This window comes from Dasypus novemcinctus, chromosome 20 (assembly GCF_030445035.2).
Source record: "Dasypus novemcinctus isolate mDasNov1 chromosome 20, mDasNov1.1.hap2, whole genome shotgun sequence".
NCBI classification, from domain to species: domain Eukaryota; kingdom Metazoa; phylum Chordata; class Mammalia; order Cingulata; family Dasypodidae; genus Dasypus; species Dasypus novemcinctus.
In genome coordinates, this window is record NC_080692.1 from 27,497,023 (window position 1) to 27,523,037 (window position 26,015).

A 26,015-nucleotide genomic window follows, 5' to 3' on the forward strand; every position below is an offset into this window, starting at 1 on the left:
TAAATGCAGAAGTGTATGCAAAAGAACATTGATTTTTTATATTTTATTTGTAATTATTGCCTTGGAATACTGGTTTTATAATGTACCAGCCATACTAAAATTTTAAAAAAATTATTAAAATAAAAACAGCAATAATTATGAATAGACATTTCTCCAAACAGGAAACACAAATGGCTAAAAACTCCAGGAAAAGATGATCAACATCATTAGCAATTATAGACATGCAAATCAAAACCATTATGACCAATCCTTTCAAACCCAGGAGATTGACCGCTGTTAAAAAAAGAAAGAAAGAAAATTTTAAGTTTTGCAGAGGATGTGGAGAAATAGGAAAATGAATTAATTGTAGTTGACAATATAAAATTGTGCAGCCATTGTGGAGGACAGTTTGACAGTTCCTCTGAACCATAGGAGCAAGGAATCTCTTTACTAGGTATACATTCAAGAATTGATAGTAGGGAATGGAACAGGTATACACAGACTTACATTCATAGAGGCATTATCCACAATTTCAGAAATGCAAGAAATGCAATCAGACAATTTCAGAAATGCAGTTTCAATCAACTGATGAATGGAAAAATAAAATATGGTCTATACATACAATGAAATATAAATCAGCCATAAAAAGAAATGTTCTTATGTAAGCAACAACATAGATACACTTTGAAGACATGCTGAGTGAAATAAATCAGACATAAAAGAAAAAATACTGGATGATCTCACTGATAGGAAATAATTAGAATAAGCAAACACATAGAGTGAGAATATAGAATACAGTTTACTAGGAGATGGGATGGCTAGGGAATTGAGCTTTAATGCTTAATTTGTACAGAATTTCTGTTTAAGTTAATTGTAAATTTTGAGAAAAGGATGGTGGTGATATCAGCATAATATTGGAAGGCAATTAACAGCACTGAATTATATATGGGAGTGTGGCTTGAAGGGGAAATTTTATTTTATTTCATTGTTACTAGAATAAAAGGTAAAAGATAAATCATAGGACTTTACAATATAGTGAAGCCTATTACAGAGGAGGGACTTTTAGTTGATAGCACAATTATAAAAATGTTCTTTCATAAATTATAACAAATCTACCACATTAAGGCAAGGTATTAATAATAGGATGGTATAAGGAGAAAATACACTGTGAAGTAAACTTTTGACTGTATTTTAATATTCCTTCACCAATGGTAACAAAGGTACCGCACTAATGAAAAGTGTTAACAATGGTGGGTAAAAGGGAACACTGCAGGTTTTGCATGATTTTTCTGTAAACCTACAACTTCTTTAATTTAAAAAATTGATTTAAAAATTGGGGGAATTTAAAAATTATGGCACTTATCACCCTCAGTCTTAAACTGGAGATTTGTTGAGGGGCTTGTTAATATCCAAGGAAACCAAACTCTTCACTCACGTCTGCTCTAACTTCCTCACTGTGTCCCCAGTGCTTCCCCATATGGTGCCAGGTAGATGTGACCAATCCAAGGACCAAGCTCTCACTCTGCTGTTTTCAAAAGCATGAAGAAGAAAATTGACAGCCTTCCCTTACATCTCTTTGATTAGGAAAGGAAAAACACACTTTTCTAAAACTTCTCCCAAGAGAAATTCCCCTTTGTTCCATTCCTGAGTAGCAGACTTTGCTAGTTAAAAGAGTGGACTGCAAAGCTAAACTGCCTCATCTTGGATCTGCCACTGGCAACCTCTGTGACCTGGACAAGTCTAAATTTACAATAAATCAGAGCAAACATTTTTATATCATTTTGTTTATAAAGCAATACAATGAGGGAGAATCTAAGCTCACTAGTGTTCTAACACCAAATCCTCTAATCCTGTGTTTTATTTTTTTTAAAATATGAAGCAAACAATAATGTTTTCACATTAATGATGTCATTACTCCTTGCTCAGATGTAAATTGTTAATCTATTATATGCTGTTAGAGAGAAGTAAATTGTGACTCAAACAAATGCTAAGTGAATAAATGAAAGTGAGACTCATCCAGGAAGGGTGTTTAAAGAGCAAGTTAGGTTGTTTTACTGAAATACATTTATTTTATGCCATATCTTGAATATTTTTTCCATATTATTTCTCATTCTATAGCAATTTTGCCCTTTGAATATTAAATCATTCACCTTGGGGAAGGAAGTTTTTCAAGTAATTTTTTTCTGGAATTCCTTTCTGATCGCAGTAGAATCACATAGCATTTGGGAAGAAATATACAACCCAGTAAGCCAGCGCTGGAAGCCAAGATGGAGAAGGTTTCCACAGCCACCATGGCTTTGCCTTTGGTGCTCAGGTAGGTGGGTATGAAAGAAACCCACACACTGCAGAACACCAGCAGGCTGAATGTGATCATTTTTGCCTCATTGAAACTGTCTGGCAGCCTCCTGGCCAGAAAAGCAATGGTCAAGCTCAGGAAAGCCAGAAGGCCCAAGTAACCGAGTACACAGTAAAAGGCTGTCGTGGATCCCTCGTTACACTGAAGGATGATCCGGCCAAACTCGGATTGTGTGTCCATATCAGGGAATGGGGGAGAGGTTCCCAGCCACAGTGCACAGATGCATACTTGAATGAGGGAGCCAGTAAAGACGATAGCGTTTGAGAATCGGGTCACCATCCCCATCCGTAATGTACTTCCTGGTTTGATGGCTTTGAAGGTCACGACCACGATGAAGGTCTTTGCTAAAACAGTAGAAACAGCCACGGAAAATATAACTCCAAAGAATGTCTGTCTGAGGATACAGGTAACAGTATTTGGCTGACCAATAAAAGTTAAGGAGGAGAGGAAACAGAGCATTAAGGCCACAAGGAGAAGGTAACTGAGATTTCGGTTATTAGCTCTGACGATTGGTGTGTCTTGATATCGAATAAATAGTCCTAAAACCAGAGCAGTGAGGACAGAGAAACTCATGGCCAAAAAGACAAGAACAAATGCTAGAGTATCATCACAGGACAAAAAAGTCAGGATTTTGAGGAGGCATCGATCTCTCTGCTTATCTGGATACTGGTCTTTAGGACACTTGATACAATGATCCATACCTGAAAGGGACACAATCAGATTTATTAAAGTTCATTAGTCATCCCCAGACATGTGTACAAAGAAGTAGTTCTTGAACAGAACCACGTGAAATCCTAATGTACCCAATTTTGTCCATTGACTAATGACATTATAAAAAATAAAAAACCTTTCTCATGAGTTAGGAATCGTCTATTGTACATTTGACAGTATAAAAAAATACAGAAAAGGGAAATTGAATTGAGCACTTAAAGAACCATGAATTTAAAGTAATGATGTGAAGGAAAAACAGCATGTATGAAGAAAGTATTTGATAAGCAGGAAAGGAAGAGAGAACATGTTCTGAGTCTTTTAGACTTAATTTGAGGAAAGAAGCATAATTAAGTGGTCTTAATATTTAGAAATATCTATGTTTCAGGAACTATAATAGGCGAGTCACTTTAAGTTACACTTGGTAATGAAAATAATTTTACAAATGGTTTAGTATTATTTTAGTATTTATAGTAAAGAACAGTATTTAAAGGAAAAAAGGGAGAAGTACATGTTTTAGAAATAAAAACTTTTCAGAAATTACAAAATAAAAACAGTTAAATCTAAACTTGCATCAATTATTATTTGACTTTATTCAGTCAGATGGAGAATGAAATATGGCCTATTTTTAATCTGAAAAACAAATATTCAATATGAATTTAACTCCACAAAAATTTTCCCAAAAGTTTGATGAAATATAGATCACTTTAATTAGGTTCTTCTCTGATGTGAAAGAGTGAAATTAATCAGTTCTTTGGGGCATAATGAAATATATATATGCAATCATTTATCAAAATTTCCTTGCTTTGTTTAGGTTATCATGCCATATATTTTCCATTTGTCTTCCTATGGAATCCTTTTGCATAAGCATCTAGACACTGGGGATTCCAAGGAAAGAGCACACGAAATCTAACTTCATGTTAGGAGGAATGAAGAGCCAGTTCAGTAAACAGAATCTGACTTTATTGTAAAAGATGTATGGAGAGCTCCTATTTGATTTTAAATAGAGAAGTAATATCAGAATTGTGTTTTTGAAAGAAAAGGCTAGGTGCATTTCAATTATTTGGAATTGGGAGTGCTTGACTTGACTTGGTGAAGATATTTAGCGATGCTTTTAAAATGCAGAGAAGCATTTTAGCCATTGCAAAAACAGAATGGAGAGTGAAGAAAATGCAGTGACACAATATATACATTTTACTGACTTAGTAATCTTAGAGAATGGATGTTGCAGCAATTCACCCAAAAATCAATGGTGAGGAAGAGCAGGGCAAGAGTGGACAAGAAACCTATTGTTTTGGAAGAAAATGTGGTCCTGTGTTTCAGATATTCACTACTTCATCCAGATTGAGATGTTTATACTTAGTTGGATCTCAGAAGAAAAACCAAATCTGCAAATTTAGGAATGATCAGTTGAAGTCCTGGAAATCAATGAGCTACCCAGCGTAAACTAAATTAAAAAAAAAACAATGAAAACAGGATCAAGATAAAAATCTAGAATCCATTCATATGAAGAGCATATAAATTTCAATAATATTACTTGTTTCACTCCAAAGTCAGGTATTTGAAAAATGAAGGTAAAAAAGTCAATGCCTAAATGCCTAATTATTATGAGCTATTATGTCCCTAAACTTTATTTTTATTTGATATGCCCATATTGCCAGAAATATCTCTCCAGCCAATGAGATTATACGAAAATTGCTGTAGACTCCATTACACACTCCCAGAAAAAAAAAAACAAACATATTCTTAACCTATATTAATATTCTTCTGAGTGTGAATCCATTGTAAAGAGAACCCTTTGACATGTTATTTTTCTAATGGTGTGGCCTAAGTAAACAAATTTGGGCCTTAATCCTTAGTTACTGGAAGCTTCAGATTACAAAATCAAATGGAGAAAGAAGACGCTGAAAGTCTCTCTCCTGAAGGGAAGAAAATGTAATCTCCTTCTCCATTGTGCTGTGATGGGAGAGCCAGTTAAAAGGATCAGACAACCAGAACCCAAAATACCAGTCTCCTGACGGAATCATCAAATTTCTGTTGCCTTTACTCGGGTTTTCAGACTCAAAACCAGCCAAATCATTATACATATTAAGTTTGAATTTGTGAAAAAAGGGATTGGAAATAAAACAAATTATTTATTACTATCCTTAAATCTCAATAGCCTGTAAAATGAACAGGGAAGTTGTCCTAAATGATATTGCAGGGACAGATGCAGGACATTATATATGCTGACATACCCACTGAATGGACTGGGGTAGAGTGTAAACTACAATGCATACTAAAATCCATGTGGTGCAGCAGTGCAGCAAAATGTATTCACCAAATGCAATGATTGTGCCACAATGATGACAAAGTTTGTTGAGGTGGGAGGAGTGGGGTGGGTTGGGGTGTGTGGTATATGGGAACCTCTTATATTTTTTTTATGTAACATTTTTGGTAATCTATGTATCTTTTAAAAAGGCAATTAAATTAAAAAAATTTAAAAAAAATAAAAATAAAATGAACAGAGTTATTTGATACCCAGATTCCATTCTAGAATGGATTTATCATTAGCCTACAGCCATCAGCAAATATGGGTTTGCCTCATTTGCAATGAGCCACCTTGCTATAGAAAACCTCTTACCTGAGCATCTAACACCAAACAACTAATTGGCATAGGACTATAAATTTCCATTCTTTTGGTCCCACTGAAAGACAACTCTGATGAACCATATATGATATAAATTTCCTCATTGAGTAGACAGAGTGTTTGTCAGAAATATATCACTACTTGACCTCCCAATTCCCACAAAACAAGAATTTTCTTCATAAATTCTCTTAATGCCAAACAATCTCAGATGCAGCTTTCAAAGAACTCAACCAATGAAAACCTGAAGAATCTGATTCCGTCCAATCCACTAAACTAGCACTGTTAACTTTCAGTTCTAAAAAAGCTTTATAAAATAATTTTTTGAGGTATACCTGGTCTTCATCGATAATCTGAATTCCTTGCTTATATAAAATATCTTATACAATGTTATTTTATATATTGAATTTGATTATTACATATAAATTTTAGAGAGTCATGAGGGATCATTTGAGGATAGTTTCTTCCAGAGAGAATTGGCATTTGTTTTTATAGGTCATCAGGGAGTGTCATCAACCTGAAGAAAATTATGAAGCTTTATATTTCACCTGGGAGTTTAAAAAAGTCCTCTGTTGTGTTTTTGCTTATATCCTCATGCATGGGAAGGGCTCTGGCTGCAGCGTGGCATTCTGCAACCAGTTGAGTTTGCTCATTTCATGAAACAAACACTTCCTGTTGAGAAAATCACAGCTAGGGAAGTGGGGAATGAGGACATCTGACTCTGAAGTCTCTCCCACTATTGAAAAACAAAGGTGTTAGAGATCCACTGGGAGGGTTGCAAATTGCCTTTCTGCTAAAATGAACTGATAAAAGGAGCAGAAGTGTATACAGCAAAGTGTGGAATCACCTGTTGATGTCCACCATCAATTGTTTTGGGGAAGGTTTTGAATTGCCGAAGGTTTGCAACTGTGGCCATGAAGGATCACAGGTGCTGGGTATCAGTGGTAGGGTGATGGGTGAGGAGGGGCACACTTGGGCCATGCCTCTATGGAATAAAAATGTGTGCTTTTGGCCATGGGATGTTATCTCATTGGCTGGAGACCCACAGAAAAACCGATGGAATATTGAATTCCCATCCTGGGGAGTCTTGCTACATTCTCTCATGAAGTGGTAAGATTCTCTCGAATACTCCTTTGCTGGTCAATGTCCTGCAAAGGAGGAGAGAGCAATATGCCAGGCCTTTGAAATTGATGCTTGTACTTATGAAACTTATTGTTGGGAAATTTAAAGTTATCTGGTAATATATATTGCTTAGAGTTATCTCCTGAAAGCATTCTTGTTTCTCAAATGTGACATCTCTCCAAACCAAACTCAGCTTATAAATTCACTACATTCTCTCCACCATGGGACATACCTCCAGGGGAAGAGCAAACATGCCACCAAGGAATTCTTACCATGGGCCACCTAACAAAACATTTGGAAAAAAAAAATTTAGACCAAAGTTGGGAAATAGTAAATACTAATGAGTTTTTATGGCTAAGAGATTTCCATTAACTTGGGAGGTTGTTCCAGACACTGTAATTATGCATGTTTCAGTAGGACCTCACTGACTGCCACAGTAAACAGGACCTCAAGTAGGGCTGCTCCTGAGGTCTCTAGAGACCTCTTGACACTGTAGGAAGGGCAGACAACCCCAGGAAATTGTCACCCTATTGGAGGGCCTAATACTGGGATATATGATAACCTATCTCTACATTGTCTCAGTTAGCCTCATTTATAATTTGACTACACATGGTTCACCTGCCCCTTTTATTTGAACCAACAATTAGCATTAAACCCATTTTTGACCCATTGGAATTGTTCTGCATGATATCTTAGAGATGGATACAAACTGTTATACCTTTTGTCAAAACCTATAAAATTGTTCAGTACAAATTGTAAATCATAATGCAAACTATGGGCCTTGGTTAGTAGCAATGTCAATATGTGTTCCTCGATTGTATCAAAAGTTCCACACTAATTGAAAGATATTGTTAATAGGGGAAAGTGTAGGAGGGAAGAGTGAGGTAGTGAGAATCCCCTATATTTTCAATGTAATATTTATGTAATATAAACCTCCTTCGAAAATCAAGGAAAGAAATGATAATATGGCAAAGACATTTTATTATACAAATTAGCAGGTGCTACTTGATTTTGTACAATTCTTAGAAAAAGGCAAAGAAAAACATTTAAGAGTTTTAGGGTAGGTGCTAATGAAGAGGGTAGTTTATGTTAACTCTGTGTTTTCTTCATGATATTTCTGTAAATAGACAACATCCATAAAAATAATTATATATTAAAAATTCCTTTATTAATTGTTCCCAGTAAAACTCTTTATTAAAAAGAATAATTCTTACATTGGCTAATTAATAAAGGATTAAAATGAGAGAGGAAAATTTTGCATTATTACTTTTATTTATATATATTATATATAGATATATATATAAATAAATACATATACATATATATACACATATGTGTGTGTGTGTATATATATATATGTATATATGTATATTTTGAGGTTCTAGGGTCAGGGATTGAACCCCAGACATTGTACGTGGGATTCCAGACCTCTACCATTGAGCCATTTTGGCTTTCCTTACATGTCACTATTTTTAAAAATCAAGAATTCTGAAAACATGAAACATGAAAAGGGTGTCTTGAGGATTCAAAAATTCAATAACATGGGAACACAAAAGTCTATAAGCTAGAGAGGGATTGGCAAATGGCCTAAAATTGACAGACAGCAATTTTTGGAAATGGGAAATGTTCATAATAAAGCTTTTTTTTTTTAATTATTTCCTGAGGAATATCCTGCTATCCCTGTGATGATAGGTCCATACTACATGTTGCTATTTTGGGTTAACTTGGATCTTTTTCTTCTACAGTACCCACACAGGGAGGTCTTTTGATAAAAAAATAAAATAAAACGAAAACATATTTTCTTACTTTCTCTGGACTCTCCCATAAACCACTGTATAGAGACCTGTGCAACTGAAAGTGGGGCTCATCCTGGACTCTGGAGATTCACAGTGAAACTCCTTGAGAAAAAAAAAAATTTGATTTGATAATTACATGTCTTCTAAACACTAGGCCCATGGCAGAGAGTGGCACCCCTACATAAAAAAAAAAAAAGTGATACGTGGTTTTAGAGCTAAGAGAATAATGACAGTGGTTTAATTTCGTGTTATCACACCAAAAATTTAATAAATTTCTCTTAGAAAGCAAGTCTTATGTAAAATTGTATTCTTTGTTGAGAGCTCACTAAAAACAGATAACTGTTATAAAAAACTTACAAAAATAATTTAAAATGTACAATCATCCTCGGATAAGCTCACACTTCACATAAAAGTGAAATGTAAATTTGATAAAATGATTAATTTTTACAAGATCTTAGGAAATCAAATACATTTATTTTTCCACTAACCCCTGTAATTCTTAAACATACAAATCTTCTGACTCCTGACTTTAGTCCTTTCATCTGTAAATTTTTCTCTGTGGGTTGATTTATATTCAACTCTTTTTAGATTTTCTTTTTTGTTCTTTCTATCCTTCCAGTATGCCAGTCTAGATTTTTACTTGAGGTAGTTTCTAATATTTCAATATTGATGACAAAAGAGTCCTCAAGGGTTTATATATATGCCAAGTATTTTTTCTAGTCTTTTTCAAAAAGCTTAAAAAATTTGTTCCACTATAGGGATCTATAACAATTCAAAATATAACCAAGCTGTCTCAGAGAGCTAGAGACTGGATGATAGGCTTAAAGGAAGTTGTGGGGGAGAGGAAGGTCGTGAGCTGACGCCTACATAGGTGAAATCTATGAAGAGCTGGAGGGAAGTGTTTTACAGGGAAGGGATATGATAGGGGCATACAGATACCTTTAGCTGGGGCTTTGTGGGCTTGAGGCAGGCTAAGGTTAGGAGGATGGGTCAGCTGGCCCAAGGAATTGGGGAGAGAGCTGGGGGGAATATCTGAACATGAAAGATTTTCAGGTATGTGATTAAAACTATAATCTTGAGAAAACTCTTTAGAAAATATAATAAAGAAGGATTATCTGTCTAAGATGCTTAAGGGGGGCATCTGGCACAAGGGCAGGCTTCTAGGAAGTGAGTGCTCATTTTGTCATTGTGTGTTATATCATTGGGTGGAGACCAATGAATGTAAAGGTGTACCCCCATCCTTGGGAGGACTGATGTTCTGAAACAGAGGGAATTGTGTCTCTCGAGAGAATTGGTGGCCCCCAATGATTTAGGAGAGTCCAGTATGTCAATGCCTTGGCATTGCTGTGAGTATCAGTGAATCTGGTCCTTCAAATAATGAAGATTGATTGTTACTGTGAGCCCTGAGGGGATGAGGGGAGAGAGGTATAGAATAGATGGAATCAAGGTAACTGTGATGAGAGGAAATGTTCTGCAGGATTGTGCAGTGATGGATATAGAACATGTTAAATTACACCAAAAATGTATAAAAGTCTATAGGCTAAAATGTAAGCCATAATGTAAAACATGGGGTAACTGAAAATTTAGAAAATTGTACTGTCTAAAATATGAACTGTAATGTGAGCCAAAATGGAACTATGTTTGAAGCTATGATTCAATGTGTGCAACAGCTACAGCAAGGATAAAATGAACAAGTGAAAGGATCATTGTTGGAGATGGGGGAAAAGGGTTTGATGTTGGATATATGGGAATCCCCTATATTGTGTATGTGATTTGCTGTGATCTCAAACTTTTGTAAAGACAAAATTTAAAATTAGAAAAAAAAAGCAAGGTTGTAGACACTGAAGAAGAATGAAAGAAATTGACTTGCCACTATACATGCAAGCAAACACCGATTGCAGTGATGAAATGCAAAATATCAAAAAATATCTTTATAAGATTTTTTATATTTTATACCCCAATTTATTTTTGCTGTATTTTAGTTTTCCTGAATTAATATGCATTCTATTTCTAGTTTTTAAACCCATCACTATTTTTCATTTTCCTATTAATTGAATTTGGCAATATATTAGGCTTCATTTTTGAAGAAGTTCTGGACCACAAAGAGGTTCAACTATGGCAGGGAAGGAATACTGGTGTGGGGTGTTACTGATGGGGGTACATCATTGGGAGGGAGTTCTCCAGAGCATGTATATAGGGTACATAAAAATGTTTGGGTATATGTTGGGTGTTTTCATAGTAGTTGCAGTTACAAAAGACAACTGAGGGAGTGCTGAGTTCCTAGCCAGGGGAGCTCTACCACATTTGCCAATGGAATAGCAAAAATCCCCCAAGTGCAATGGCAAAGACCAACAAAGAAGGATGATCTAACAATGAGCCCTTGATACTGATCACTATGTTTTTGAGCCTGAGTGTCTGAAATATGAACTAGGCCCAAAGCTACAGGGTGCCTAAGAGTTACCTGCTGAGAGCCTCCCTGTTTCTCAGATATGGCCACCCTCTAAACCAAACTCAGTATGTAAATGCATTACCTTCCCCCCAGCATGAAGCATGACTCCTAGCGGTAAGCTTCCCTAACACCGAGAGATTAACTGGCAAGCACCAGCTGATAATGTAACTAGAAGAAAACCTTGAATCAAAGGGTCAACACAGACAAGCAGAATATCTGAGCCTTTATGTAGGATCATGTGTTAAAAACTGCTTTTGGACCTTGAATAAAAGGGAGAAATGGCAAAGACACATGAGTTTATATGGCTAAGAATCTTCAAAAAAAGAGTTGGGAGGGCATCAGAGGGGTTGTACTTATGCACACCTCAATATGGTACTGGAGATAGCCAAAGTAGATACAACCCCAAGTACTGGTGGTCCTGAGAGCTATGGAGACCTAAAGGTTCTATGGTCATGGCAAATGGCTCTGGAATTCAGTGCTGTGTCCTTTGGCCCTACTTTGGAACTTGTGTTCCTGAGAATGGTGGAGTTGAACTCAGAGGTGAACTTTCTATACATGCCTTCTCTGTCACTTTTACTAAACCTGTGGTTTGTGCTAGGGTTTGTGTATACTCAGGAGACATGAATCTCTGGACTGATCATATGCCAGCTGGGTCCTGAGTCTCAGCAGTCTTGCAACTCCTACCCTCTGCTTCTTTGGACTTACACAAGTCAGCTAACAGGGAGGTGAAGATGGTCAACCACCACACCAAGAAACCAAGAGTGCCTAAAACTGCAAGCAGGAGAATTGCATCCACCATCCATGTGGTATCTAAGCCCCCATCTTGATATAGAGGTGGAGTGGACATCACCATCCCAGGGTCCATAGGACGGAGGAAGAAAATATGGATTAGAGTGGACTACTGATATTCTACTATGGAACTGTTGTGACTACTAATGGAAGAAATTGTATCACTGATGGGGAGAGAGTGGTCACGGTACTTGCTGGGGGCAGAGAGAGGGAAGAAGAGATGTGATGTGGGGGCATCTTCGTGATTTGGAGTTGTCCTAAATGATGTTGCAGGGACAGATGCTGGTCATTATATCTCCTGCCATAATCCACTGGGTGGACTGGGGGAGAGTGCAGACTACAATGTGGACTCTTATCCATGTGGTGGTGCGGTGCTCTGGGGTGTGTTCACCAAGTGCAATGAGTGTGCTGTGGTGGTGGGGTTGTTGATTTGGGAGGAGTGGGGTGATGGTGGTGGGGGTATATGGGAACCTCATATATTTTGGCAGCATAAAAATCTAAAAACATAAAATAAAAATCTCACTGATATTTTGCTTAACTGCAATTTCTTGCTTCACAGTGGCTTCAGTTCTTGCTAAAACAAAATTAGAATATTACACAACTAAATTACAATATTAGGACATCTGTTGCCCACTAAAGACCAGAAGATGTGACAATATAATATCCAGCCAATTTTGCAGGTAAACATGGCCTATTTCTTTTCATAATGTATATGTTTGATAATGGTTCCTGGTGGGTCATAGACTCAAACAAAAGTGACCTGCTTATGGTTTCCTATGATGAAAAATTTTTCAAAAATTAAACTTAACTTTTGTCTAAAGTTAAGTATACAAAGAAAGATTTAACACTGTTTACTTATGCTACAATTCTTGGTTCTAGGCTTAAATTAAATATGACCTGATAATTAAATGTTGGTGCCTGCTATTAACAGGACAAATTTTTTAAATTAAGAGATTTGTGACTATAATCAAAACCAAAGTATCTCATAAGCAATTGATAATTCCTTCTTTGAGGTTTTATCACTATCTACTCAGACATCAGTAGTCTATTACAGTACTCATACAAGGCAAAGAGATGACAAGTAGAACAGACTAGAGAGAATTAACCAAACCAAAATTGTTTGACCAGATAGTAAAATTGGTAAACTCTTAGCTGATTGAAAAAGAAAAAAAAAAAAAAACAGAAAAAATGCAATTAAATAAAATCATAAATTATTTCTACTGAACTCTCATGAACTATAACAAATATAATATTGTAGCACATACATTAATAAGAGAGTGGTTTGTGTCAAGAATACATCAAATGTTAGATACTGAGTATAGTTAGAAGTAATATCTGTATGATGTACTTTCATAATTTGTAATAAATATTCCTAAACAAGACAAGGTGACAGGGGAATGTATGAGAATTCCTTATGGTATGCATCATTACTTTGCAAAATCACAACTTCTCCAATAAAAAAAGGCAATAAGGGTATCACAGCAGCTTTTACAATTAATGTATCAAAAATAACATTAGTATTCAAAAATTATATTTATTCTTTTCCTTGGTAAGGTGTATTTAAAGGATATTCCTATATGGCAAATATTAAAATAAATTTTTATAGTCATACTACTGCAATCCTTTAGATTTTGTTATGCACATTTTACTTATGTAGATGGCTATAACTTCTCCCCAAAAGGTAGAGTCAACAGTAGAAACAATTTAAAATTCATAGTGTTATTATTTTATGGTTACAATGAGGGAAATATAATGGTAAATATAAATCAAAACATTTAATAATTATTTCCCTTCTAAAAAAGGAAAAGAAATGAACCCCTTTCATTCTTCCCTGTTCTTAGAATATACTTCAAAAAGCTGTCATTGTAAATTCTTTCTCTGCCCATTTGAAATGTATATAAATCTTTTGAAAAGCCAAATATTCATTATGCCACCTTTATAAACCAAAAAACCTCTTCTTCAAAGTCATGGTAGACAACTTTCTGAAATGTGTATATCAAAAATATTCACAAACTCACTTTCCCATTTCCATGAGCATTTAACTTAGGCATTAGTGCTAAATTATAATTATGTTCACGTCATAGACAAATGAGAAGTGTTATTTTTTTCCTTTGAATAGACGAAATTAGCAAACAGAAAGACCACTCAAATTACCAGTTAATTTAAAAATAAAAGGTGGGTGGCAAATGGTGCTCTCAAGTCCTCTTAATTGAGGATTAGTTCCTTTATCTTTAAAGCTGGTAAAAAAAAATTGTTACATCTACTTGGCTATATAAAAGGGTGATGTTTCTTTCTTTCTCTAAAATGTCTTTGGCAGATTGCCTGTGGCATATCACATTTGGCTTTAAGCTTACGCAATAGTAAAATTGTATTGTTTTTTCTAAAATTGTAGAAAGATTTTCCAGGTCATAATATATATATATATTTTTTATTTTGATTTTGTTTCCTAAGACAAAGCAACAGAAAAAAAAAAGAGTATGTGTTGGGAATAAAATATTCTTCATGGATCATGGTAATTTAAAAATAAAATGATTTAGTTACTCAAAATATTTACTTATTCATTAAACAATCATTTTTCTAACGTTATCCTGCAAACAGCAAACTCTTTCACAAATACTTAGCCACTGTGGGTTATCAGATCACTAGAAATGTATCTGAAATTGTCACTGGAGTGTAAAGTTATTAAAAGAATTTCTGATTTAACACAGTCCTGTTTTTTGTCTAATATCTGCCCCTTAGCTTGATAATCTCGGCAATTTCATCATCTGCAAAAATGATCTGTAAATAAGGTAATGTACATACATTGCACCTCCATGTTTTGGGTTTTTGGGATGTGCTCAATATATAGTGACTGGGATTATTCTTCAACAACAGAGAAATTACAGAAAGGTAAGAGGTAGAAAGAGAAGAAACTGAATTCAATACAGCTAAACTCAAGATGCCTGAAATAAAGAAGATAAAGTAATACATTCACGCCTGGCATTCACGCATACCACAAGGAACGATCAGGTCATTTCTCATTGTTTACTATCCTACATTCAGAACAATCTTTACATTTACCAACCTGTTTGATTTGCAATCTCTCCATCTGGACACGGAACACAATTAAAACAACAAAACGGTTTCCCTTCTTGAGCTGCTTTGCTGAATCCAAGTGGACATTTTTGACTACAAACAGCAGAGGGAGTCTGTGTCAGAGCAAAGAGAAGAGGTAAAGCAACTCCAAAAGTAAAATTTAGAAACTATGTATACATGGGAAATGATATGTTATAAGGGGATTTGATCGTTCAAATTATTAACAAGTTAGCACAATTTCTTGGTTACATAAGGGCTTAACCAGAAACTCCTGAACTTTGGAAGTCATTTAAATTTTAAAGTTTTCTCAGTGACAATTATGTTCATCACAACTAGACTTCAGAAAGTTCTATTCTTTCTATAGCAATAACAAGAAGAAATAGAATTAAACATCCTTAAAATAGGTAAACTCAAATGGTAAAACTCCCACATCATCATGTCCAGTTGCTGAGACTGTCTTCATCACAAAGCACTCATTTCCTTTCTTTCCTGTCAGTACTTCATATTAGGCCCTGTGCTGGTGTGAGTCTTTTTTGGAAAAAAGAAAATTATATTTTTAAGCTGAATAATTCGTGTGCATGTAAGCCTACTGTAGGTGAGACTGTTTGGTAAGATAGAATTATAGGACCTTTTGATTAGGTCACTTTTGATTGCATTGAATTCAGTTGGGAGTCTTTGATTGGAGTACTTAAATGAGGGGAGTCCGAGCATATATCCTGTTCCTCCTGCTATACTCTTACATAAATGGAAGAAAAGCAAACAGACATACAGAGAAAGAGAGCTGCCATTTTATCCTGCCATATGAGTGAAGACTCCAAGATTAGGGTGCAACTCTGCTCATGACATGATTCGGATATTTTCAAAGACTTGGAAATGTTTACTTCTTTCCTATTTAATATATCTATGATAAGACACCCAAATTTCAGGCATATTGTTCCCAACAACATTCAGTAAACTAATATAGCCGCCCATTCCAGGACTTAACTAATCTTCTATCTACTTTAGCGCATTGTGATGTTATTTTTTCTTGCCATGAAAGAAACTGATCAACCTGATCATTATAAGGACAGTTTTTCAATGGTTTCAAATAACTCAAAATAAAAGTATTCACCATTTTCCTGAGCCCAAATGATTCACCATCCAGGTTTAGAACAAAGGACAAATTAACAGGAGTATCTGCATAATGGAAGTCATAGGCAGCTTATTCTAAAGATAACTATAGGCCATACATTCTTCTAAGAATCACACTTAGGTATCTGTTCAAGTTCCTTACCTCACTGTAGTATTCATGCCACATTATCTTTTCATCATTCAAGAAAAAGTGTTGATTATTGTGAGATTCATAAATGAACTTTCCAACTTTTACTTGAGCTTTCCTATCATTCAGCAATGACTGATAGTTCAAGATGTCAAACTTAGTTGATGAAATTTTCTCATTCACAGTTTTCTTATTACCAACACTTCTTTCAAGTTGATGCTTTTGCAAAAATGAATGGAGCTATGAGTGAAAGAGAATTCACGAACACACGAGGTATAGAAAACTGAATGAATCTTATTTCTTCAATTGCCTTCTATTCATCCAAATATAAGTTCCAAAAGAATATTTTCAATGGTTATTTTATAAAACACTTATATACAGAATAATATGTATTAAATATGGTTCTAAAAGTTTTAAAATACTAACTTAAATATTCTCTTAGAAGTCAATGAATTTGTTAGAGATACCATTTGGCTCTTACAATTAAAGAAACTGAATTTCCCAGTTCACACAGCCAATAAATAAAACACCTAAATCCTTGAGCATTAGGTGCTAATTCTTAGAGTAAAATAGAACAATGTTTGCTGGTCTTTTAATTTTCTGTATGACAGAATTAAAAATTCCTAGGTACCCAGTCTTAGAATGTTGTCCATAATATCATGAGTTTTACTATCAAGACCTACAAAAGATTCTCACTACAAATACTTGAAGACATTAGAAGATGATAAATATCAGAGCAACTCTCTGTGCATGGCTGCAGCGGGCATGATTGTGCACGTCTCTTGAGCAGTCAGGAAACTCTTGGTTCACAGGAGAGATTTGTTTATTGGAAAGGGACATGGGTATAAGTGGACGAGAAGTTTTAAACTCTCAGAGAAGGATAGTCCTCCTCCTGCCCCCACTCACTCCAACCAACAGGAGACTAGTTATAGCTAAAATTTTAGTGTCCTGGCAAGGAACCCAGGCGAGCTCACTTGTGGTTAATACAGTACTTGTATCCCTACCTGCTGGGACAAGGCTCAGGAGAAGTTTCCATATCCACGGGACAATAAGGACTAGAGATCATAATTATTGAGTACAGAAGTGTTCTGGTAATCACCAAAGACACAGAAGATAGAACTCTGCCACTCAATACATCCAAATGAAATAATGACCCTTTCCCTGCTGCTTTTCAAGGGAAGCATAGGGAAGGTAAGTAGCTGGTAATAAGTGGAAGAAGTGTTCGGATTCGTATAGGGCAGGCTCCAGAGCTCCCTCTGTATTGGCTCTTATGAAATTCCATCAACAATACCTTAGCTCTACCCTCTCAGGGCAAGATACTTCTCCAAATGAGGACCCAGAAAGAAGCAGAGGTATAGGAATGGAGCTTCTGAAAGCCAGGTCTGAAGCCTACCTATGAAGATCTCAAGACAGATTCCTTAGAAGATATTTTGGTGGTTGAAATCATGTACATCAGAGTTTATGGACTTCCATGAATGTGGCCACAGATTTCTCCAAAGATGACAGGGAATGGCTGAAGCTTTCTCTGCATAGTTTTCACATGAAGGGGATGCTGGAGAATTACAGAAGTCTAGTCTTTCTAGATTTATGCTTTTCTAAATCAGATATGAAACATTTTTGGAGCAAAGGAAAGAATCATAGATGACAAAAAAAAAAAGAGATGAGAAGTGGGCTGTGCCCAGATTTGGAGCATGCACAGACACCAAAAGGGATCACAAAACTAGGATATTTATGAAGAAACATTAACGAAGGCATTGCTAGTGGAAAGACTTAAAAGACATGGTCATTAATAGTCCACATCAGAAGAAACTGGAGATGTAAAAACTTATTTGAAAGGAAGCTGGATGTTCACATTGAAGAGAGAACATGAACCTTTTTGATTTTTTATTTATTATTTTTATATAAACCTTTCATACTGTAAGTAAAGCTTTAAAATGATGAATTGTAAAAAATACAAAATAATTCAGTAGCAAAACTGTAGGGAAATGAATCTTTTTAATGAAATAAGTGTGAGATAACATTCATCATAATCTCTACACTTAATCAAGTCATAACAGAGAGAAGTCCTATGAATATATCAAATGTGGAAAAGACTTAGGCAGAGTGATTATCTTATTCAAATTCTGAGAATTCAAACTGGAAAAAATGTTATGGATAGAGGGATTGCAGTAAAGCCTTATGCCAGATTTCACAACTGGTTCAACACCAGATAGTTGTGCCAGAGAATACATACTGGAGAGAGCAAATATTGTCCCAGCGACTACATACTGAATAGTAACCTTATGAATGCCTTGAATATTGGAAGTCTTTAGCAATGGCTGTATTGTTTTCAACAACAGACACTCCACACTGGCATAAGACCATGTGAATATAGTGAATGCCAGAAGACTTTTAGAGAGAGGGTATCCTTTACTGAACATCAAAGTGGTGTACTGGCAAGAAACTCAGGAATATAATGTTTGGGGGAAAGCTTTAGTCACCATAAATCCCTTACATCACATCAGAAAATTCATAGAAGAGAGAAACTTTAAGAATATTCTTAAATATTTATATTCTTAAAGAATGTGCAAAATCCTTCACCCACAGGTGGAGAAGCTGTTCGGCAGCATGCATATTTTGACCATCATCAGCAAATTCAAATTGGAGATGCATCCTCAAATTTTCCCTCATTCTCATTCCATCAATCAGTATTATATATTCATCCTTGATTACATGTTACTTTGTCTAATCCATGTGTTATCATTATAGTCGAAGCAAATTATTTTTATTTTATTTTAATATTTTTCTCTTTCTCATCTCAGGAGCATTGTTAGATCAGTAGCCAGGTTAGTCTTTCAGAAATAGAAAACTTATACTATCATATTTCCACAAAACGATACAATATACAAAGCAAAATTGGACAGAACTTAGAGGAAGAATGGACAAATTCATTTAAAGGAAGAATGGACAAATTCATTTAAAGGATAATTGGACCTTCAGATTATGAGCCTGACTTCTGGAGATGTGCCTCCCTGGCACCAAGGAATTACTACCAAGCACTAGCTGATGATGTAACTACAAAAAGACCATGAAAAAGGAGGTCAACTCAGACCGGCAGAATATCTCAGCCTACATGTAATATCAGGTGTTAAAAACTGCTTTTTGACTTTGTATAAAAAGGGGGAAATGGAAAGGACAAGTGAGTTTATATGCCTAAGAGTCTCCAAACGAGAGCTGGGAGGTCATCAGGGGGTGTTGCTTAGGCATGCCTCAGCAGGGTACCAGAGACAGCCAAGGTATATGGAAACCCAGGTGCTGGTTCTCCTGAGGGCTGCAGCAACCCACAGTTTCTATGGTCAAGGCAGATGGCTCTGAAATTCAGGGCCATGTCAGTTGGCTCTACTTTGGAGTTTGTGTTCCTGAGTGTGATGGAGTTGGACTCAGATATAACCTTTCTACACATGCCTCTTCTGTCACTTTTAATCGACCTGTGGTTGGTGTTTGGGTTGGTGTATATTCAGGAGACCTTAATCTCTGAGCTGTTCAAGTGATAGCCAGGCCCTGGGCCTCAGTAGACTTGCAGCTCCTACCTGCTGGTTACTTGGACTTACCCTGGCCAGCTGACAGGGAGGTGAAGAGGGTCAACCACCACACCAAGGAGCCAAGAGTGCCTACAGCTGCAAGCAGGAAAATTGCATCCATCATCCATGTGGAATCTAAATCCCCTCTTGATATAGAGGGGGACTGGACATAACTATCCCAGGTCTACAAGATGAAGAATATAGAGTATGGATTAGAGTGGACTTATTGGTGTTCTGCTGGGGAACTATTGTGATTACTAAGGGGAGAAACTGTAGTAGTGATGTGGAGAGGGTGGCCACGGTGGCTGCTGATGGTTGGGAAAGGGAAGAAGAGACATGGTGTGAGGGTATTTTCAGGATTCGGAGTTGTCCTAGGTGGTGCTACAGGGACTGATGCCTGACGCTGTGTGTCCTGTTGTGGCCCACTGTGTGTACTGGGGGAGAGTGTGGACAACAATGTGGACCACTGTCCATGTGCAACAGCTGTTCTCCAGAATATATTAGCCAGGTGCAGTGGATGTACCACAAAGGTGGAAGCGTTTGTTGATATGGGAGGAGTGGGGGTTTTTGGGACATCATAATTTTTGGAATGTAACATTTAAAAAAAAATAAAGAAGAAAAAAAATCTTTCTGAAAAAAAAAAAAGGAGAATTGGACAATTCTGCAATCATAGTAACGATTGTAACACATTTCCCTTAATAGCTATATAAAACTAAATGCAAAAATTCAACATGATTCATGAATAAAATAAATGCAAAAATATCAAATGCATTTCTGTCAATCAGATTGAAACAAATTGAAAGAAAGTTTTAAGAAATAATCTTTATATACTTACAAAATTTTAAATATTTTTAAAGGAATTATGAACCTTATGCAAATCTCACACACTGGAATGTAGAATAAAATTATTGTGAGAAATTAAAGATTTAAATGAGTGAAGGATATATCATGATAGTGGATTGGAGGAGTTAATGTTAAGAAGATGTTAATTTGTACCAAATTAATATTTAAATTTTGTGCAGTCCCCCAAATTTTTCCACAGGATTACCTTTTTTTAAAACAGAGAAACTATTCATAACATTATTACATGCATGTAAAAGATCAAGAAGTAGTAGTTATGGAAGTCTGAGGATGGAATTCTAAGGGGTTTGCAGTCTTTCTTTTTGAAGTAATAAAACTGTTCAAAAATTTTTGAGACAATGAATGTACCATTTTGTGATTATACAAAAATCCACTGATTACTGATCTTGGATGGAATAGGCAGAAACAGCTGTGTACAATGGGTGACACATAGAGATATTGAGAAGTAAGGAATTTTCTTGTTGTTTGTTTCTGGTTTATTATTATTATTATGAAAAAAATGAAAATATTTTATTAATGATTGGACTGATGAAAGCACGAATAAGTGATTATACCAAATATCACTGATTATACACTTTGGATGTATTGCCTGCGTTATTAATGTGCATCAATAGAGTTGATTTTTGTTTATAAAAAAGCCAGTCTTTGGAGGGATGAGATGCAAATGGTTGAGCTCCTGCTTCTAAAATAGAAGGTCCAGGACTGGATTTCATTTGGTACCTCCTAAAATACAATACAAAACAAAATAAAGCAAATGAGCAAACAAAAGACTAAACCAACTCAGGTAAGCTGTTGTGTCTCAGTGTTTGAGCGCCAGCTTCCTTATAGGAGGTTCCGAGTGGTCAGAGATACAAATGCTTTAAAATTCCTCATAAATAATAAAAAAAAGAGCCCCTTCTATTTTTAAGAAATCCTGATCAAAATATCTTAAGAACAATAATTAGAGGAAATGCAGTAAATGTGTTATCAGTAGGATTTCTTTCCATCTTCCATAATTCAGCAGAAAGAGCAATAGACCATTTTTTAAACAAATCTACTGAGAATAGCTATATTGATATTTAAGTGATGTGACTTGAAGTCATGCTACACATATTCTGGTTTCATTTCTTAAGAATAGACTTATCCTTTCTAAAACCCATTTAATGAAATAACAAACACATAAAACTGTAAAATGATATAAATGGGTCAAAATACACCAATGAGTCTCTTCTAGTGCTCACTATGTATGCTTGTGAAAAATTTTAGGTCAATGGATTAAATTTCCCAAAATAATGAAAGAATGCATGAAAATAAAAGAATTTTCAATGATGTATGACAATTAATGACTCTTCCTATTACTGATTAAATACCTCTCTCCTGATATGTAATAATATTATGCATAATTTTAAATTAAAAAAAGAGTATTTTGTGAAGATGGGAATAAGGGGCTTACTGCAACTTAATTTGTTAAAAATAAACACTTTGTTTTTCTGTTTTTGCTTTTTATTTCTTTTTAAAGCTTTTTCTCTACTTTGAGAAAAAGAATAAAAAAATCATAAATTCAGAAATAGACTGGACAATTCTTGTCAACCATCCTAGGCAAATTAAAGAATGTGTTTTTCTACCTGCCACGGATGCAGAGCCAGATTTGCACTTTTCTCCCCTGTCTCCTCTTGCATTTTCAGGGCGAGTTCGTCATGGAGCACTTGGGCGACAGCATACACAGCAGCATAGACGTTGTAACTCTGAGGTGACATTTTCATGTCCCAAACACGAAGAGGTCAAGTCTCCATAGTGCCATTTTGATTACATTGTTCCAATTTCCTGATCCCCTTTAGCTGCCAGTATCAAATATTACAGACCATATGTCCTGAATAAATATATCATGAGGATATTTTGCAGGCCGAACACTTTGGAGAATATCTTTAAAACTAGGAATCTCATCTACGTGAAGAGAAAAGGATAAGCCTCCTCCAAAATGGGAATAACTTTCAAGGCCTCTTATGGGTGGTGTGGTTATGTCCCAATCAGAAGTTGTGACCCAGACATTACCAAGCGGTATATCACTAACGACTCTAAATGACCATCTTAGTAGAGAATAGGAATCGCCAAGTACAATAATGACATTTATTGTCATGAGTCTTTCTCTGACGCGCATTTCAACGTCACGTTCAGCAGAAAAATCTAGAACCCTCTCTGTAAAGGCAACACATAGTCCACTGTGGACCATTTCCTCTGATATACCCCTGAGGAAGTTTTCCCCTCTGATGTCATCTGCAACCACAAGGCCAACCCAGACCCAACCAAAATGTAGCAGGAGTCGAATAATCCCCTGATGCAGAGCTGTAGTGCTCAAGGGAAACTGGAAGAGAGACGGAAACTGGACTCTGTCATTGAGACTCTGGTCAAACGTACCGTAGCTGATCTAAAGAGAACAGAAAGATACTACTTTTATGAAATCCTGATGTTTCCTCATGAATTACTTAATTTGTCGTACATCTTACATGAATAGTGGAAAAAGTGAAAAAAATGTATAAATAAATATTAAAAACAGCAATTTTTCATATCATTCATCACTTAATTTCATTATCATAGTATATGTACATAATTTTCACTGTTCATACTACATATACTCTTGCTATTCCACTGTTCCTCGTAACATTACCTCTTGAAACTATTCCATCAGGCTTTTGTCCCCATCTCTGTAGCACTTTTTTAAAAACTAGGTCATTAATTACTTCTAAACTGCTAAATCACATGAAGAATTATATCACCTTACCTAATCTATCGCTTGCATATAGCACTATCCTCCTATAAACAATTTCCTTAATTTTTTCTAGTATTCAGCTATCTAAATTAATTTTGAGTATATGGCACCCATCAGCATTCTTTACTGATTCTTCCTCAACATTCAATCCATTTAATGCATGAGTTCTTCAGAGTTCAGATCAGCATCTTTTATCATTCATAACAAGTATGAATTTTTTAAGTGATCATATCTAGCCACATATATATAAATGACAGTCAAATTTAAATGGCCCACCTATTTCTTAAGCCAAACTCTAGATCCATAAAGCCAATGCATGTCAATGTTTAATCTAAATTTCACTGGTTAATAATCCTCACACCTATATCTGCTGCAGAACAATTAGTTTTGAAAATAATGCTCAAATTCCTTGACTAGGTAGGTGGATGAATAGTTGGTTTAAAAAATTAATAAAAACAAAACAAAACAAAAAAACCCACAAAACTATAAATGTATTTTAAAGTATATAGGTGAAAGTTTGTCAAGGTTTTATAGGCATGGCACAAAACACAGGAATTCAAGTGAGAGATCTGAAAAATAATATTTTAATAGGTACACTCAAATGAACAATAATTTGAACTGGAAAAAGATTAACAAAATTTTGATATTTTTGAATGTTTATCTTGGCTACTTATAGCCTCTACTTTCAAATCTAGATAGTTGTGTATTTGTTTAATTTTTCCAAAATAAAAAAAGTAATAAATATATGGCAGAAAGGCTTACTTTCTTTATTATATTTAGATTTTGTGGTTTATGGGAGTAGGGTAAAGAGGATGATTTTAAAAATCTTATGAAAAGGATAAAATTACTACATGCCATTACATAAGCAAAATATAACAATAAAATATGCAAAAGAACACTAAAAGTGGCTCATCGTCATAAGGAAATTCAAAACGAGGAGGAGAAACACAACACTAATATGTGAATCTAGTTGGCAAATATTTTGAAAATAGTTGGCACCCATGATGGCATGAAGGAAATAAACTGACATGCATGTAGCAACCACTGCTTATAGAATAAATTGATTCAATTCTAAATGGCATTTCACAATTCTATATTAAGCCTAGTTCGCATGAAAACATTTAAAGCAGAAATGGCAATACAAGGAAAATATATAGAGGAAATTAACATGGATAAGTATAATTTTTTCAAAAACAGAAACAGAAACAATCTTTGCAATAGGGAAAATTGAAGCAACCTAACTATATAATTATAAGGAATCAGTAAAATAGTTTTGTAGAGGTAATATTGTGATGCCATTTAATATGATTTTAAACCAGAATACTTATCATGAGAGGAAAATGTTAGTAAAATGTCATTCAGTTAAAAATGAGAATAAGGTAAATTGTAAACAGAATCACCATTTTACTAACATATTTATGACCCTATAATTACATGGAAAAAAAAGAACAGATTTTTACATTAAAAAATCTTAACAGAAATACTCCTTGGCTGATGATCATACATTGCCATTATATTTATCCAGCTTCTTTTTCTCCACTTTAAATATTTTCAAAAAAGAAATTTTATTAAAAAACACAATTTTCTATTAAGAATAACTTGCATTTTAAAGGAAAAAGGACAATTAAGCAATATTCTAAGAAATCAAAAAGTTTCATTAAAAATCATAAAGTGAGTAATTTTGGTGCTCATTGCTATATTGCAAATTAACCTGAGAGCAAGAATTCTTTATTTACCTGTGGGACACTGTAGAGACTGAGGATTCTGGAACTCTGGGTTGATATTCCAGGTGAAAGTCCTCCTATCACAGCCATCAGCTTGTTTCTCTTCTCAGCCCTACAATTATAATTAGGAACTGGAGGAAAATCCCCTGAAAGCAAAGACATAGAACTCTCTACGGCTTTCATCTCAATAAAGTCCACGTTGAAGAGATGGAAACCCAGAGACATATTGGGTAAAATATGAGGATCCTTGTTGATTTCATCAAGAGCAAAAACCATGGCTAGGAGATGCTGGTAGTGCTTAGTAAGGTCCCTAAAATGAAATGGAAAAGACAGAGCTTTGGATTTTGATTTTTTAAAAGCATAAAGGCATGCAAAGAAAGCACATGATTATATGAGAGTATCATATATTGAATAATGTTGGTCAACTTGGTACTTATAATATCATAATGTACCAGTTTAGGCTGTTTAAGGTGCAGCATAGATGTGAGTGAGAAAGTAAGGTCTGGGAATCAAGGAAATGGAAAATGGATCCTTAAAATTCAGACTATGTAGTGCTCCTTCTCTAGATAACAGATGAAATTCAGGAAAATAGTCAGAAAAAATATTTTGACACACTCAAGCAGATCTCAATGCAATGGCCTAAGTCATTTTACAAAGAAAACTAATCCTCAATTGTGCATTTTGAAAAGTGCTGTCTTCACATTTCCTTTCCTTTGGCATGGAAATGCCTTAGATGAATCACACTTACTTATGAACGTATCTCTGTTCATTGATCAGAAATGTAAAGCCACCTACTCCTTTAGTATCAATATCAGTCACTCTTAGAGAAAAGAGCCCACCAAGAATGAAGTCCCCATCTTCATAGTAGCCAGGTGAAGCATTTTCATGCACTGATTGCATAGGATTGTGTTCTTGGGACACAGAGAGGAGAACAAACAGCAGAGAAAAAACAATAGCAAATTTCAT

General features: G+C 35.2%; 1 protein-coding gene across 1 annotated transcript; it reads right to left on the minus strand.

Annotated features, from left to right (window-relative positions):
- Window positions 1-595: 595 nt before the first annotated feature.
- LOC101444073 (vomeronasal type-2 receptor 26-like) lies at window positions 596-26,015 on the minus strand. Its single transcript, XM_071210256.1, is given in 7 exon segments — window positions 596-3,036; window positions 14,890-15,013; window positions 16,174-16,398; window positions 22,184-22,407; window positions 22,410-22,983; window positions 25,062-25,359; window positions 25,798-26,015. Coding segments are annotated over 7 exon segments (2,574 nt in total). The 3' UTR covers window positions 596-2,125.